The sequence below is a fragment of the Harpia harpyja genome, chromosome 22 (genome assembly GCF_026419915.1).
Source record: "Harpia harpyja isolate bHarHar1 chromosome 22, bHarHar1 primary haplotype, whole genome shotgun sequence".
NCBI classification, from domain to species: Eukaryota; Metazoa; Chordata; class Aves; order Accipitriformes; family Accipitridae; genus Harpia; species Harpia harpyja.
In genome coordinates this window covers 10869341-10888069 of record NC_068961.1, presented here as the reverse complement: position 1 = coordinate 10888069, position 18729 = coordinate 10869341, and the positions used below count along the sequence as shown (strand labels likewise).

General features: G+C 40.5%; 1 protein-coding gene across 4 annotated transcripts in view; it reads right to left on the bottom strand.

Annotated features, from left to right (window-relative positions):
• The window catches only part of OCA2 (OCA2 melanosomal transmembrane protein), a 293670-nt gene that overhangs the window by 187407 nt on the left and 87534 nt on the right, over positions 1–18729 (bottom strand). For all 4 annotated transcript variants that reach the window (XM_052774012.1, XM_052774014.1, XM_052774013.1 and 1 more), the window contains 2 exons: positions 16755–16893; positions 7522–7654 (listed from right to left, as the gene is read on the bottom strand). In XM_052774012.1, the coding sequence (XP_052629972.1) occupies positions 7522–7654; positions 16755–16893 (272 nt within the window). The remainder of the gene's footprint in view (positions 1–7521; positions 7655–16754; positions 16894–18729) is intronic.

Below are 18729 nucleotides of genomic sequence, written 5' to 3'. Positions count from 1 at the left end.
GCATCTCAGACAAGGGGGTTCACACGGAGAAAATAATAATGACGGCACCGAGCCGTACCCTCTGTTCAGCTACAACTACAGTTGACGATGCCTGTGTTCGGTCAATCACGTGCAGCACAAAGTACTACAGCAGACATTTGTAGTCACTATGGGACACAGAGGGGAAAACTCACCAGACATTAAGTGCTAAATGAGTTTTTCAGTCTTGCCTTGTTTCCTCTGTTGATGATCCCCTTAGCTCTGCCGTTCTCTGCACAGTTGTGAGAGACTGAAAGAGTTAATGTCTCAAACATTGTGGCGGGGCAAGTTCTGCTTAACAACGAGTCCTGCAGGTGAGAAGCCGATCAGCACAGATCCACACAGGACATCAGCAACAGGGTGCAGGTGCAGTGCCAGAGCATGCGCAGTTCCCTGTTCTGACGTGCTGAGCAGGGAAGCTCACCAGGTACGGCCAAAGATCAAACAATGGTCATGTCTGCAGGGAGGGAGACGTTACTCCCCAAACAACCCCCAAGCCCACTGACCCATTTCCCAAAGGTTCTGAAAGCACAAACTGCAGGAGTGTCCTGGTCTCAGCCCAGCTGGTAACAAAGCACCACGCAGCTGCTCGCTCACTCCTCCCCCCCCAGCCATGGTGGGATGAGGAGAAAATATGAAGAAAGGCTCATGGGTCGAGACAAGGACAGGGAGGGATCACTCACCAATTATGGGCACAGGCAAAAGACAGGCTCAACTTGGGGAAGAAACAAAATCAATTTAGTTTACTACCAATCAAATCAAAACAAGCATATTAGGAAGCAAACCCCAACCTTCTAACACCTTGCCCCCAGACCTCCCTCCTGCCCGGCTCAACCCCACTCCCGGTTCTCTCTCCCTCCTCCCCCCGGCAATGGGGGCTGGGGTCAGCTCGCCACACCTTGTCTCTGCCGCTCCTTCCTCCTCAGGGGGAGGAGGACTCTGCACTCGGGCCCTGCTCCGCTGTGGGGTGTCTCCCGTGGGAGACAGTCCTCCACCAACTTCTCCAACGTGAGTCCTTCCCACAGGCTACAGTTCTTCACGAGCTGCTCCAGCATGGGTCCCTCCCATGGGCTGCAGTCCTTCAGTCACAGCCTGCTCCAGCGTGGGTCCCCCATGGAGTCCCGGCCATCTTGGGGGGCATCCATCCCCCTGCTCCGGCATGGGCTCCTCTCTTCCCGGGCTGCAGGTGGGCATCTGCTCCCTCGCTCCCCCCCGTGGGCTGGGGGGGGGACAGCCTGCCGCCTCACCGCGGGCTGCGGGGGCATCCCCTCCTCCAGTGACCCTCCTTCCTCACTGACCTCAGTATCCGCAGAGGGGTTCCTCTCACATTCCGATCCCCCGACTCACTGGAGGTTAAATCTCTCTTCACTCCGCTCTCCCAGCGGCGCTACCGCCATTACTGATGGGCCCAGCCTTGGCCAGAGGCGGGTCCGGTTTGGAGCCGGGGAAGCTTCGAGCAGCTTCGAGCAGGAGCTGGCCCTGCGGCCCCCTGCCCTGCTACCAAAAAAACCTCACCACACAAACCCATAACAACATGACACCTAATTAGCCTAATGAGTTCGAGTGCCTGCCCGAAGGAGGGGCAAGGAGATGAAAAAAGGACATGAATTGAAGCCCCACATGTGCACGCCCTCCGGAACTGGACCCCTCGGCTGACTGGACCAATGCTGGACCCAGGACTGGTGAAATCTTTCTCTTCTCTTTTCTCTCTCTCTTTTTTTTTTTTTCCATAACCCCTATACCTCATCCCTTTAGACATAAAACTGTTGATCAAGTCTGGGACTAAGAGCAGATCCAGCCACCCCTCGGCTCCTCTCTGAGAAGGAGTCGAGAAAGCAAGGGAGTCCACTCTGAACCTTGTGACTCAACGGGAGGGCTCTCCTTATTCCCTGAATTGATATATATGGTTACCACGTGTTACATGGTTTACATGCCAACTGTTGCTGTGAGAAACCACACCACCTACTGTTATGCCTTCCAAGTTCAGGTTGTTTCCGCCATAAATAAAACATTCAACTGATCTTTTGGTGTCACTTTAATTTAGCCTGAGGGAATTCCGAACTCACCACGACCCCTCCCTGGTCTGTCCAGCACAGGTTGTGACAACATTTTCACTCAAAATGAGGCCTGACGTGAGCAATACATACTCTAAATCCAGGAGGAATGCCTGGATATCTTGTAGGCAGCACAGTCCTATCGGTTGCACATGTCTGCCAACCCTCAATTGTCGATCCCCTACTTCTTTCCTCTAACAGACTTTCTACCTTCTCACTGTTGGTTTTGTACCTCTTTTTTCCCCCTCCTCCTCTCCTTTTTCTTCTCTTAGAGAAGCAGCTGTAAAGCTCCACATGGAAGAAAGAAACAGATTTGCTCACTCATCTGGTTATCACATTTCACGTTGTGGGGAACAGCACCGTGTTTTTCACACATTAAGCACTTTACACATGACTATGATTAATTAGAAAATTCCTTCTGTTGTCAGCTTTACATACTATCATACTACCATAGCAGTATTTTCCCAGCTGCTGCAGACAGTGAGTTACACCAGAGGAAATAACGTGCTCCCCCCTCTCCTGGCATCACCACTCCTGCTTCAACAGTGGGTCTGTCTTTCAGCCAGCAAAACAATCAGAAACCAGAGCAAGTGGCACAGGAGAAATGGGGAGATGGTGCCAAATAAGTTGTCGAGCTAAAGAAAGCCCTTCTTCTTTGACAGAAATGACAGTGATACTTGTCACTAGACCATGTGCCACCCACTGTCCTGGGGATAGCAACCTTCCCAAATACTGAGGTCCACATCTCCACAGCTTGAGAGCTGAGACATAATAGTGTATTGTCATGTTTTCCAGAGACTAAATAATGTATTGTTAACCCTTAAGGGAAAAAAAAACTTTGGCTTCAAGTTTTGGGGGGCGGGGAACAGCAAGTTTAATTCCTCTTAGACTCATATTATTATTTCATCTTACATATTCCTTTTGGAAAGTATATATATACTTTTTAAACCTCAGCTTACTACCCTAACCCTAGCAACTATTTCTGCATCCCATACAAACAAAGTGCAGGTTTATCAGCTGAAAGTTGCACTCAAAATAAGTCCTTAAAGTATCCCTTCTTTCTTAAAAAACATTTGATTTTCTCTCTCACAGTTGAGTTCTTCAGATTCTTTTTTCTTTTGTAATATGCCCCGCTTCAAGCCACTGCAGGTAGATAGTGGCTCCTGGGGAAGGAACGTGTGTTTTTCCTGCTGCACAGGTTCTGCAGTTCAGTCTGAAAACCAACAATTTAAAGACACTGGTAACACACAGCATTGAAATTAATCTGCCAACGTATCACCAGAATAACAGCATTGTCTGGTCTTAAAATTAGTGCTTATCCATTCTCAATAATCTGTGTAGCCCAAAGCAACAGAAAAAAATCTTAAAGAACATGACATACAGGGAAAAAAATCTGGGGAGAATACTACACCAATTAAGTCTCACATATCTTGTTTAACTGCTAATTGGGGGCAGGGTGAGGGGAGGCCGGTATTTAGTTGGTTAAAAGAGCTGCTTCAAACAAGCCATTTGAAGTTATCACAGAAACATTGCAACCTGAGACAGAAGGACCCCTGAAAGCACCTTGGAGCACATTCTGCAAATCCAAACCATGACAGCTACCTCCTAATAGAGCTGTGTTGGTCACTTTCTCTTCCCCTTTCACAGAAAATTTCAGTAGAAAGAGTAACTCTTCAGCATTTGTTCTAACTGAACAGCTACTGATTAGCTTTGCAGCAATGGAGGAGCACCTGATTATACAAACACATGGTATACTGATTAAGAAACTGCTATATCTGAACCTATTAAGATGCAAGTAACAAAGATTACAGAGAGATGAATTGAGGGAAATATGCTAGCCAGTGTTTCACTAGTACAGTGTTTCACTGGCAAAAATATTATGTCAGTGAATAAATTGTACTATTCAAATTAATTAAAAAAATGTTATGCATACTTGATTTCTTAAAAATCCAAAACATAGGCTTTAAAAGTTTATAAATGGAAAAAAAAAACAATTCTATTTTCTAAAATATATGTTCACAAAATAATGTTATTATGTCAGGATCAAAATTGCTCACCATTGGCAGAATGAATTCTCTCACTGTTTAGATGCTACTTATCTCAAGACACCTTGCAAGCTGGCACTTTTAAAGATACTTTAAGTATATAATAATTCTAGTTATTCATGGAAATGTCCATGAAGCTATGACTTTTATTAGAAAATAAGAAATTAATAGAAGCAAGAATTCTTTTTAAATAAGAAAGTTGGGAAGTTACAAAAAAATGCTGAATACCAAAGATTTAATAATCTATTTCCAGGCAACGAGGGAAACCAATCATTTTTTATAATGATGCATAATTACAAAAGGTTTTATCTGGAAGTTGCAAAGGTTCCTTTCCTCCCCAACAAAAATATATTTCCTTTCCCAGAGATGATCTCTTCCACAAAAGATTCTTATTCTTGAGCCCTGTGTAGAGCAGGTAGGAACTTGCTCTATATTTAGCATTTTGGTATAGAATCATAGAACGGTTTGGGTTGGAAGAGACCTTTAAAGGTCATCTCGTCCAACCCCCCCTGCAATGAGCAGGGACATCTTCAACCAGATCAGGTTGCTCAAAGCCCCATCCAGCCTGGCCTTGAATGTTTCTAGGGATGGGGCATCTACAACCTCTCTAGGCAACCTGTGCCAGTGTTTCACCACCCTCATCCTTATATCTAGTCCGAATCTACCCTCTTTTAGCTTAAAACTGTTACCCCTTGTCCTATCAGTACACGTCCTACTAAAAAGTCTGTCCCCATCTTTCTTACAGGCCCCCTTTAAGTACTGAAAGGCTGCAATCAGGTCTCCCCAGAGCCTTCTCTTCTCCAGGCTGAACAACCCCAACTCTCTCAGCCTGTCCTCATAGGCAGGTGTTCCAGCCCTCTGATCATTTTTGTGCCCTCCTCTGGACCCGCTCCAACAGGTCCCTGTCTTTCCTGTGCTGAGGACCCCAGAGCTGGACGCAGTACTGCAGGTGGGGTCTCACCAGAGCAGAGGGGGAGAATCACCTCCCTCAACCTGCTGGCCATGCTTCTTTTTATTCACTCTGGGATACAGTTGGCATTCTGGTCTGCAAGCACACATTGCCGGCTCATGTCCAGCTTTTCATCCACCAGTACAAAAAGAAGGAGCCATAGGAACATGAGCCAACTCCCCACCTGTTCAGATTATGCATTTCAGTAGCCTATTGGGGACAACTTGGGAGTGGATATTGTTTATCTCATAGCTTTTTTCACCTCTCTTCAAAGTACTAACTTTGACCAGACAAGTAGGAAGATCACTCACCCATGATACACAGTTCACAATGCTTATTATTGAGGTTTTTATGGATATTTTAGGTAATAATGCCTTCCCATAAGACAGAATGCAACATTAATTATTTAAAATTGACAAATTTAAGGCACATCTATGGCTAGGAGAGGAGAGCATCCCCTTCTGCATGTTAGCACTGCCAGTTTTCAGTGGCTTACTTTCTCTAAAGGCATTCCTAGCACCCAAGATAAAATTCTAGCTGTTTGAATGGAAACTGATGTGGTGTAAACTGTGGTAAGCCAGAAGTGTCCTATTGGTAAATAAAGCCTTTTCTCTCTTTGACCCAGAAGTTTATAGCCAACAGATTTGTTTACCAGGTAAGGAAGACTTCTTGCAGCACCTTCCCTGGTATGAGAAGGTAGGAAAAGAAGATTCTTGATGGCTTCTGAAAAATTTTACTTTGTAGTGTCACAGGGAAATATCTAGGCATTTTAGGGACTGAGTTCTTTGCTTTATTTCTCTTGCACTCAGGATCAAATCTCTAAGGGTGCAGAAAGCCTCAGCTGTTTTACAATGGCACAGCAATGAAAATGCATATCTCATACCAAGCAAATATATAGAAGAAAAATTCTCCTCAATTCACTTAGAAAACAGTTAGGTAGTATCACCTCTAGAATGTTTTGGTTCTTAATACTGGGAAAGACTTTGGCCCCTAGAGCTATCAACAGGTAGGCTGAGCATGCCTTGTGCTGAATGGGTGCTGAAGTCCCTCAAAATCAAATGTCTGCACAAGAGCTAACTTCCTCAGCAGTGAAGTCTCTTCTCTGACCTTTCTATCATATGGGATTCAAGAGACATGTTACAATCCACTGAGGAGAAGATTGTCTTTTTAATTCTGTCTTTTTAATAAAATCCTACTTCTAAATCTAATTTTCCCTGGAACAAGGCAAGTCACTACAAGTGGTACTCATTTTGCCTAAATTAGTTACCTATCATGAAGATCTCCACCACTGAGTTAGTCACCCTGGACTCCCCTTATACTCAAAAGAAAGAAGGAAAATTGGGGGGGGCTGCAATATATCTGTTCTATTGTAGACAGCTACATTAGTCTTTAGAAGGGCTTATCTTTCTCCACAGATTACAAATGGAGCCAAGTTATATCAACCATATCAAAAGTTGTCCCCCTCCATGCTAAAGAGACCCCCACACACACAGATTCAGAGATGTTGTACAGCACATTAAAACACCAGTTGCATGGTCTGTGGAAGCCTGGATCCTAAGTCTTCTGCAGCCAAAAGTGAAAAAAACATCAGTCACAGGGAAGAAACAGCTATCTTTGTACAAAGCTTGCTAAGAAATTATTCTTAGTGAATTATTTCTTACCTTGTAAAGAAATTATGAACATTTGGGGGTTATTATTAAGTTTCACCATTGAAACAGAAGCCTGAGAACAATTATGAAAATTCAAAAGGACTGAATAGAAAGGCATAAAAGCATGAAGACAAAAAGGGACCAACATACTCAACAGCCATTGAAACAGCTTTACCAAGACTTCTAGGGACTACCAAGGTAAGCAACTTAAAAAAAACATAGATTTAGTCCTACTGAATTATAGAAATTATACACTGGGGAAATTTAGGGTTGGAAGAGCCACAGAGGCAAGCTGGAAAGAAGTTGGAAAGTTCTACTCTTGATGAATTGTCCTTCATTGACCACAGACCAGGAAAATATTGCTGAAAAAATCCAGCGTAGGAAACCCAGCAGTGAGACAATGCATCGGTGCACTATGCCTGTCATAAGGGAAACCTGGGATATTTCTAAAGCTAGGCTGTGAACTCAGCACCTTGAGCAGATGTCTTCTGTTGCAATACAGAACACCCTGGTATTCAAGCCTGTGGCTATAAATGATGCAAAATATCCCTATAAATTTTGAAAGATATTTAATAATTCATGTCAACACCTCAACATTAGCACCAGAAAAACATCCATTTCTAAAAGTCAGAAAATATCATGACTAAAAATAAAATCTAAATTATTAGTTTAAAAATTGATGTTTAGAGACTGAAGGAAAGTGAGCACTTCCATCTGAGGACAACATTGTCGTAAGCACTGTTCAGTTTCTATTTAGCACATATTCAAGGTAGTGATAGTAAAAATGTTTTCATGCTCACACTTACCAACGATTTCACTTGGCTCCTTATTGTAAAGTTTTTTGTTCCAGTAAAGAAGTCTGAGAAAAGGAAAGGAGACCAGAACAACAAGGCAGATGCCAACAAACATATGCCCTGTGAAGGCTGCAAAATCCAATCCCTGGAAATAAAAGTGAAAACCTAAATTAAAAATCAGTTGTTTTTCTATATTACCTACAGGGAAGAGTATTCAACTATATGTGCTTTAGCAATCAATATAAATTCTTAAAGCAAGTAAATATAAAGCAATAAAGTAAGTTCCAAGTACAGTGTATGCTGTATTTCATCTGTTTCAAGGAGACAAGCCACATTACAAATTAATCCAAAGAACTAAAAAATAGCATTATGAGTTATTCTGAAATAAATTTAGTGTTTCTGACATGGATAGAAAAAAAAAAAAAAACAAACTGAATCATTAACTTTCACTTTTCACTTAAATCACTGTAAATTAATTTTAAATCACACTGAATCACAGAAATACTTAAATTTTAATGACCAGCTTTTGTTTTAAACTGATGACAACGTGGATTTTTACAACAGTTCTATCTGAACTAGTCCAAATTCACCAATATTATTCTACAATAAAAATGTTATATGTCAATACTCTGTTTATTTTTCTTCCTGGTTAATAAATGGACATATTTATTTACATTTTGCATAACAAAACCCTTTAATGAAGGGGTTCTCAGAAAGGTTAGGCAGAATTAATATTAAAAAGCTCCTGTTTTAAGCAATAAGAATGAATAGTGACAACCCACCCTAAAACTTTGAAGTTAGCCATGCTTTGATGAGGACATTGGAGTAGATGACCTCCAGGGCCCCTTTCAACTGAATTATTCCATATTACACACACTGTAGCACATCAGGGTTAGTGTTTGAGCTGGGATTTTCTGAAGTAGTCATGACTAGCCTGTCCAAAAGAAGTTGTCCGTGAAGCTCCAAGGGGGATCACATCCAAGTACTCTGGTAGCAAGGAACTGTCTTATATTCACAGAGCAGAGGTGGTCTGAACTGGTGATCCCAGCAGATCAGCTCTGTGACACTTGGAAGAAAGCATGATCTGAGCCCTGGATAGCCCAGGTTGTCCAAGCTGAATTTTCAGAGCATCCACTGATTTCCCAGAGACTCTAGAAAGTCATGGTATCTCCCTGTGCCACACGTCTATGTCTCTAGTGACTTGCCTTTTACCAAATACCTGTGTGCTACCTATAGACCCTTCTGCAATGCCAATACATTTTAAAAACAGCTTCCCATGCAGCATCAGCTGATATTACCTCTTGTGTGTTAAGACTAATGGGGACTTACTACCTTAAATGTTCTTCTATATTGTCTCCTACTAAAAGAATTTATGTGGAAATGTCCAAGCTGAAATGTCTCTAGCTCAAAAAGGAAAAAAAAAGTTTCTCTATTGTACCACGGGGCATAATAAAAAGACACACGACACAAGAAACTGCTTAAAGTCATAAAGAACTTTCGTAGCCAGATAAAGATCAGTGCTCTTTTGCAAAAAAATCCATAGTTTGCAGACAGTTAAATAAATCTCAAAACATAAATAAGCAGACCTAGGATTAGAATCTGATCCTATTAAAAATACAGGTTTCAGCTTCATAAGCTAAAGAAAATCACCCTTAGTTGCTATTTAATAGTAGATTCCTTGTTGCTTCTACTCTCCAGCCACTAAAAGGTGAAACCATATACCTATTCATTCACTGGCCTTTCATTGTAACTCGGTTACTGTCATTTCTTTTATGGAAGTAGAAGGAAGACTCTTCAGGAATTGGAACAAGATTAGTTTAAGAATCAGACAGAAAAACATGATACCACAAATGAAAATAATATACCTTCATTCAGTTTGCCTACATAATAGGTCAGCTAGTCAAATGTCTGACATCTCTGCAAGACAGACTTTACAAGTCAATTTTTATAAATGCTCAGAAAGACTGGCCTCTGGGCATCAAATCAAGATTCAGAGGTACAGGAGACATTTCTGTGAAGGATGATTTCAACATTCATAACTCTGGGAAATTTACAAATAACCATGGAAAAAAAAAAAAAAAGAAATTCTGCAAAGGCCCAATGTTTGTAAGACCTGCCCCCAAAGTATATGAAGTCCATATCCACCATGTGTATTTCCTTAATAACAGCCATTTAAAATTGACAATAAATCTAATTTATATATGGGTTGCCTGTAAGACTGTGGCCATAAAGAAAGATCAGAATCCTTAAAAACAACGTGAACTGGCCTTGGTTTGGAAATTTCTCAAGTATTGGCAATGTGCCATTAAACAGTTCAGGAAGTATGCAAAATAAGTATTCAGTTTTGTATGGTCTTTAAAATGGCCTAAGGAGAGGTAGGAAGCTGAAAGGAATTAAGCTGTAAAAACACTGAAGCTAACACCAGCCAAAATAGCAATGCCTAAACCAACTGGAAAAAAATTTATCCTCTGAAAAGCAAAATGACTGGGAAACAGCTGGTTGAGGAGCAATGAAGTTAATTAGAGGTGGTCAGAATATACTCAAACCAGAATTACCAGAACCAGGAAAATTACTTTCGCACTCAACCTAATCTTACAAAGAGCTGTGGAGATGAAGCTTTTCTTAGGCTGGCAGCAATGTGCCCACATCACGAAGAAGGATGCCAGCTACCAGGCAGAGTATGCCGGCAGAAATTCTCTGCAGAGATACTCAGGCATAAAGATAATTGCTAATGTAGGAAACAAAAAAGAAAAATAGGAACCTGAAGAATCCTTGGAAACTCTCAAGTTTAAATATGTGATGTCTCCATCACATGTTAATGGAACTTGAATTTAAGGAAGTGGCTCGTTGCAAACAAATACAAAGATTTACAAAGTCACTTGCCTCTACATTTTTAATATTACACCAATTTCAGAGCAAAACAATTGTACTTTGTTATTGAAATGCCACAATGCAGAAGCTTCTCAAACAAAAAATACAGCACAAGAAATGTGTCACTCGAAACTCACAAAACTAATTTCGCTGTGAAAAGGAAAATCACATCAACCTAGAAGGCAAACTAAAATGCTGAGGTTAAGAAGGAGGTCTCAGGTCTGACTGATAGTTGAAAGGAATTGAAATGACATGGAGATCACAATACTCTCAAAAGAAATGTCAGGATTAACACAGCTTCGTGACATAAGAGCTGACATAGATGAGCCTTAAAAAGTGATTTGCAGACACCATCACATGAGAAAAAAAATTGTCTTCTAGATTTTTTGGCATCCTATCCAGGAGCTTACCCAAACTTTTCAGAGAGTACCTGGGCTGAGATTCAGAATTTTGTTAAACTTCATAATATCACCCAATTGATCCTTCTTCCCTCTGAGATCCCTGGGGTAAAAGAAAACACACTGCTCTGCTGCAACTGCGGAACAGGTTTCCGATTCACCTGAAAAAAATCATTTTCTAACATGGAGCATGCTTATTTCAGGAAAGAGCTTGCATGACAGTATTGTCTGTCGTAGCACAAGGCTGGATCCAATTCTCTTCCCATCCCTTGCTCCCGGCTTTCCTCCTTATTATCTCCTTGCCTTGATCCTCAAGAGCCAGTGAGTGAAAAGGAATCCTGACGATGGCTAGCCTTGGACAACTGGTACCCTGTAGCCATGAGGAGGCTGAGGACTACCGAGTGCATGCTTTTTTATGGCTGATATCAGAAGGGCTCACGGTGAAAACAGACCACTGCCCGCCCTGATGCTTTGGGCTGGGTGCTTAACACCAGCCTCTCTGCAGCACACAGAATATGCTTTCAGGCAAGGAGAAGGCAGATTTCATCCCAGACATTGTCAGGTAGCTAGTAGTCAGCTGGCAGCCTCTGGAGAACTTTAAGAGCCTAAAGGATTTACATTGTACCACAGATATAAATGATGCAGCAGAGAATACCAAGATAGTGACACAACATTGGTTGCTCCTGCTCCCTTTCCTACACCCCAGAAAGGGCACACAACATCTCCACAGAGCCTACATTCATATCCTTTGTGGCTGTGGATAACACATTTTATACCTCCTGAGTCCTCTGCACTGCTGGGGCCAGGATTCAGCATTGTAAAAACACATTAAAGTGCTCCACATGTCTGCTGCATACAACAAAATGTCATTTTCATAAAGATTTTCTTTTTCCTGCACAATAGACTGAAATAGAATTGACATGCACAATAGGCAAGAAATACTTTTCTTCCAGGAGATTTCAATCCATCAGATAAATACAATACATGCTTCAAATGTCCCTTACTTGAGGCTATGCTGATTGTGTTAAATTTCTCCTGTTCCCCAGTTGACAGAAAATCTAAAGATTTTGTTTTAGTAAGACAACAGCCTAAAGGTTCCACTGCCTACAGATTCAGAGCTGAAACAGAGTGGGCATCTTTCCTTGGTTTATAGTTTTAAATGCAAAGTCAAACATATCAATTTCATATTAGGAGGAATTATCATACTGTTTTCCTAAAAACCTAGCTTTCTACCATCCTGATTATTTTTTTATTATTATTGCTTTTGGAGGTGTGAAATTAACTTCTAGTAATTCAGACCTTTCCAGAAGAAATCTGCCATTTTAGAGCAAGGAGAATACAAAAATTATAGCTAGGTGCAGCAATTCAGGGAGCAGCAAATACTGTACTTCTAGCCAGAATGCCCTTTACTTAATATTTTAAGACTAATAAAATGAGGAAGAGTAGTTTATTATTTCTACACCGGTTTAAACATCCCTGGTTTAAACATCTCTTCTAGCTGAGTGACCGAGATCTACGTTGTCTCAGGGGGAACTCCTCATGACGTTGCTGAGCCAGAAATCACTGATGGTCTAACACAGTTACATGAAGATAATGCTTATCTGAGACACTGATGAACCTCCTTTTTTTCTTGCACTATACTCTTTAATGATTACTACATGCAGAGATGGAAAAAATCTGAAATCAGCTATAAACACATAAATTTTATTTCATATACCTTACCTAGGTTTTCATATTTTCTTGAGAAAAGGAATCAATAAAACATCGACAGAAAGGGCAGGAGTTCTACAAATTGAGTAAAAGTTTTAACAAGCTTGCATCAAGCAAACTCAACAAAAATAGCCAAGTGAACTACAGGAATCCATTTCACAATCTGCCAGTGCTTGAAATACCTTTATAGATTCATATATAGGATTTTCTCTCTTCCATTTTTCAAAATTATCTACTTTTATTCATAAATTTTTGGTACCACAATTTTTCATGCAATCTAATCATCTAATGTCACATCATGCTAAATTTCAGCATGAAGGCTGAAAGTCTCTGAAAGGCAGAACAGGAGAGCCTCATGGCTGTCCATTTTCTAGGGAATTCCTGTCAAATGACAGGAGTAACTCTGAGTGGAATGCCAAAACTCCCAAATCCTCTGCAAACATCAGATTAACAGAACAGGCTTTATCACATGCTAACAAAGACAGTAAATAAGAGGATATAATCCAGTGGCTAGCACATGCTAAAACTGCCTTTGCTCTTATTTCCTCTTTTAGGCAGATTAAAGCCAGATGTACTAGTGCACACTGTGTTCACACCACCATTTTGTTCTGGAGACTTATTCACCATCCGTTCTCCACAGAACTTGTAGTCACAGCCTAAGCTTAGAACACAAGCAACTTCTGATTTCAAAGGTGTGACTGTAGATACTTGTGAAGTTCCCAAATATAGAGGACTTAATGTTCAACCTTTCTGAAAGCAATGACCATTTCGAACCGCTTCATGCCCTATTGTGCATATAAAAATGGAGTTCCCAAAGTCTGAAGCACATATCTCCTCAAGATAAAAATATAATTTTGCTAACAATGGCTAGTCAGTAGCAGTACTCTGGAGGTATTAAAAAAAGTTTTTTATTCACTGAGTGAGTTTTCTGTTTGCTCTTAATGAAAGCTCTTATTTTCCTTCCCTAAAATCACAACATAAATGCTATTTTGTGAAACTTCTTCTAACTCCAACTAAGAACAAGCAAGAATACAACAAAACTCCCTCTCCTATTGTGCAAATGTTCCACTGATTCCAGGCATGATGGTAGGCAAAATGTCAGTATTATAAATTAACCACTGCTACAAAGAAAAAATCCTTTTGGCATCTATTTGCATCTCAAGACAAATGAACAGACTTTTAATGAGTAAACTGTAACAAAAAGCTTATTTACTCAAACATACTTTAAATAAAATATTCTTAATATGTCATGAGTTTTCCGCAGAACCTAGGAAGAAAAATTGCACCAGCACTACAGTAAACAAAGAGCAAAGCATTTCTAACGCTGTAACCCAATAACAGCACCCAAAGTAACAAAGCTGCACTTCATTTTGTGTTGATTTAAAAACCAAGGTTTCCTAAGAAAGTGTAAACTTGCATAATATCTTATTAAGCTGCTTTTAGAGGTTGATGTACAGCAGTAAAAGTTCAGGAAAAGTGGTAAAATTCTCCTCTTGATCGCAGCTAATAAAATAGAAAAACCAATCATCTACATAGTGCAATACACTATTCAGCCTCCTACAGGGGCAGTTGTCCAAGTACTCCTGTACTTGCTATAAAAAAAATAATGCTGAAGAGGAAGTGCAAAAGGATGAAAAAGGGAATTTTAATGACACTATCAAGGAGAAAAACTTCCTAGAATGGCAAAAACATGACCATAATGCTAAGAGGTTAAAAAAAGGTATTTTCTGTAGAAGACATCATAATAGATACTATAAAAAGTATTGCATGAAGCGCTGTTTCCAAAATGCTGTTATTGCATTCAAGAACTTTTACCTCTGAAACACTTTAAAAAATAAAAAAAGAGAGAAAATAAATTTTACTTGGTACAAATATAGCAGACACCCCATGCATTTTAGAGGCAGATTTGTGGTTGATCATATAACCCTTCCTCACAGCAGCCTTTGCTAGACGTAGTTTCAGAAACAAGACTATGTCTATGTTTCTTCTTCTGAACAAAAGAGAGCATGCTGGAGCAGGTGGACTAAATTAGGAATTGAGCTATTAGTTCAACAGCACAGACTGTAAAAGACCAGATGGTCCCACTCCCTCCCTGCCCTCACTCCCAGCTTTATCCAGTTACTCCTGCCAGCGCTCTCCCAGGCAAATCTCCTTTAGAGGGCGTGAGCCCTAAGCAGTGAGGACATAAGCCAGTCCATGCCACTCACCCTCAGAGCCAAGGATAGGTCTTTGACCCTCTTTTATTCATATACATAGATATAACTGCTGAGAATATAGGAAAGAAGCACTACAAGTCCCATGGTCCTGTGCTGAATCTGATCTATTTCATTACGTCCTGATTTCTGTGATGCAACAAAAGATCTGAAAACAATCCAGAGTGAAAACATTTGGAAAGTTTTTGTACCTGTTTCAAACACAGAATTTGCTATGTCACGTTTGCTAGGGTATTTATACATCTGAGTCCTCCTAAAATTGTCAATATCTCATTCAAGAGAAATGTAAAATTGTTTCTTTTCAGTGTGATTGCTTAATTGCTTCCCATGTTTACATCCACTTCTAAAGGTTCTACAGAGACTATGAGTTTCTGAGTATTTAGGAAAATGACCTGCATGACAGGTGTTAATTATTCTCTTTTAGAAAAGAATGTTTAAATAGTTGCACAGATTTCATATTTAAAAATGTAAAATTTAGCTATCAAATCCTCAGCCAGGAATATTACAGAGTCTCCAAAGTCATCATCCAAACAAACTAATTGCAGCACATTTCAAATATTTTGAAGGTAAACATTCAGTTTATTAAATACTATGAACTTTCAAAGACATTTTCCAACCTGGGAAGTACTTAATTAATTTGAGTGTATTCAGTTAATTAGGAGGCATCCTTTTTTGGTACAGCAATAGAAACATAATTGACTCCAAATAAAAAAAAAAACAAACAAAACAAACACAAACACTAGAATTTTATACTACAATTCCCTCATCCCACTTGCACAGGTATTTTCACACTAGCCCATATGCTACACTGAATTCCTTTAGATTTATTTATTTTGGGGGTTTATGATGCCTGGCCAAAACAAAAAACACATGCCTGGTGTCCCTACAGACGTGCCCATTATATTACTGCCCCTGCCATCGTGCTGCTTGGTGGTGGTGGTGGTGCAGAGGCAGAAGGAGAGCAGAGCTGCCCCATCCCAGGAGGGGCTGCCCCTTGCATCCTGAGCAGGCTGTCTCCCTGCTGCCCCCAGCGCACCAGAGACGGGTGACGCACCAAGGGATACCGGGGAGCACAGTGTCAGAGGCAGAAGTGGGACTTGATGCCCCCCTGTTCAGGGGTGGCAGGGATAGCTGAAAGCGTGGAAAACTCATGCAAACGCCAGCTCCCTGCAGAAGCTGAAGGTGAGCACCTGCCAGCAGTGGCTCTGCCTGTCCACGGGGCAGAGAGGGCCACGTGGGTGGGAGGAGATGGTGGGACCGGGACGGTCCTGCTGGCAGGTGTCTGGAGACCTGCAGTCCCACCCAGCACCAGCCACCGTAGCCTTCCCTTTGGGACCAGTCACCCAGCAAAAGGAAACGTTAGAAGAGCCAAGTGTTGGAAGTTAAAATCCGTCATTGCACCCTGGGGAGACCACGCTGTTGGCAGGAGGTGGGAGGTAGCTGCGGGCCGTGCTGCATGGGGGGAGCCCCCCTCTCACCCCCCACGTCCCCTTGGGCTGCCGGTGAAGGACAAAGTCTCTGCCTGCAGCGGAGTCGTGTATGACGTGGGTCTACAGGGGCAACGCAGCCTCTCACGTTGTGGGGTTTTGCATATGGACAAGTATTTCTGATTTGAAATTTCTGAAAAGGAATCAAATTGTCTCAATATATTTAACTTTCGAAAGAAAGCCTATTCTGAAAAAAAAAGTTTGGATTTTCATCTTCATTTTCACATTTTTCTTTTTTTCCAACTTGCTGCTGTCTCTTTACGGTCCTCCATTGTTTTGCTTCCTTCTTCACTTTGCCATTGACAAGGAAATCCTCCTCACCACCACAAAAAAGAAAAAGAAAACCAGTATTCTCAGTCTGTATCAAAAAGTCTATTCTTCATCTAAATTTTGTCCTCAAAAGATCACTCTTCTGTCTGATCGTCCTACTAAGGGAGAAACAACGTAGTGGAAGAAGTGGATTATGTTCTGTTTATATATGACTGTCTGGGGGAAGAGAAAGTTCAACACTGCATAAGTCAACATCGGTACTTAATTTTAGTAGCCAAACAGCTTGCAGTACATACCTCATTTCTCAGCTCCTGCTTTGAAACAATAATCACATTTGGAGGATCCCCAACAGCTGTGGCAGCCCCCCCAATATTTGTGAAGATTACTTCTGCAATCAGGACATGCCTAGGATCAAGATTAAGTACTTCACAGAGCCTGCAGTATAAAGAAAATGAAATTAACCTCTTATCCTATGACTAAATTACCTTAAATCTTAAAATTTATTAAATTTACAAAATACAGCCATTTCACTGAAAAATTGCAAGACTTTAAACATAATATTTTTGTGTGTGTATATTGTTAAAGTTTTAATTATGCTACATTATATGTGCCACAGTAATTACAGCAATATAAATGCAAAAATGATAGATGTTTTTACATTTATAATGCAATAATTAATGGTTACAAAATTGATGCATTTTAAAAACCTTTTCATTGAAAGTAATGAACTATTACAAGAATTGGACTACACAGAAAATAGATTTCAAATTTTCAGCATCATTCAACTTTTTAAACCACGGTCCCCAGGCTATGCTGACCTATAGAAAACTATTCTGGGCAACCACAGGCTCCGCACTCAGCATCAGTTATTAACTTTCTTGTGGGGAGCAGTGGTAGAGGATTGTGCAGACAACCTACTAGCCATGAATCATCTATTAGAGACCTCAGGTTTCAGCCTAAGTTTATCCAGTTTATTCTTTCCTATTTTTCCCCTTCTCTAAAGTTTGATCATGAGTATTTCTATTTGTAATGCAACAAGAGTAGAAAACACACATTCCTCACTATTAAAAAAGTCTCAAAATGTTTTTAGCAGTTCAAAAATATTTAATGCTTCTTTAGTAAGATGCTTCTTTAATAAGAAAAAGTAAAATGCTTCTTTAATAAGAAGCATCTTAAAGCTCTCTGGCAAATACCAGGATTGACTCAGTAACCTCATGATCCATTTCAACTCAGAGCCCACTTACACACAGTAATCTTCACACGGATTGCTTCAACTCTCACAAATTACCTTTATGCACAGATCCACACAATCCGCTCATTTCTGAAGTACACATTTGACTTTAAACTTGGGCTGTGGTATTACAGGCTGAAAGTTAAGGTCACACCTAAGCATTTTGGAATAAGGAATGACTGCTTTCCTGCTCATGGCTTATCAAAATGTTGCTCCAGTGTGTAAAGATGGAGGCCACACTTAAATTATCACCCCCTGACCTAATACGGGATGGGGGGAAGAGTGGGCAGCAGGAATGCTTCCTCAGGATTGCTTTTGCTGTAGTGCTGTCACACATTTCCTTGAAGGAAGAGTTGAGCTTTACTGTTCATTCTCAGTCTGTATTATTAAAACCTATATTTCAAGGAGAAAAGAGTGTATTGCACAAAAGCTTAACTTGATACATTCATGCTGTCACCAAGAGTGTCAATTTAAAACTCAGTAAAAACACAGTCACATGACATGTGTCAGCACATAAAAATTGCAGAACAAAATAACTGTGCAAAAATACACTATTTCCCCAACAGCATAAAATTATGCAGTTAAAGGGTACTTTGTAGTACAACTGGCCCAATTGTATCAATTGTGGTACAAGACCACAGTTGTAATTTTAACTTCATCACTCCTTGATTTCCAAATGTTTCAAAATGACACCTTAACTTTTCTTTCGTGATTCTTTCTTTTTGATGGGCCTAGTGTTAGCATGAAGAGAGAATCTCTGAGATACGCCAAGAAAGGCCAAGCCCAAAGTATAAAACCATCAGAATGTGTTAGCTATACGGTAGGATCAAACTTCTTCAGTTTACTTAACCCTGGTTATATAATTCTCCACGTGAACAACCATTAGCCTTTTCCAGTTCCCAATAGCAATGTATCTTGAAAATAAATTATAGCTAAAAAGGGGTAGTTATTAATTTTTTTATCAGCTTGCTACAAAATTCAGAGTGAAACAAGTATCATGTTTTATGCCTTATTAATGGAAATATAAATCCCTATATTCA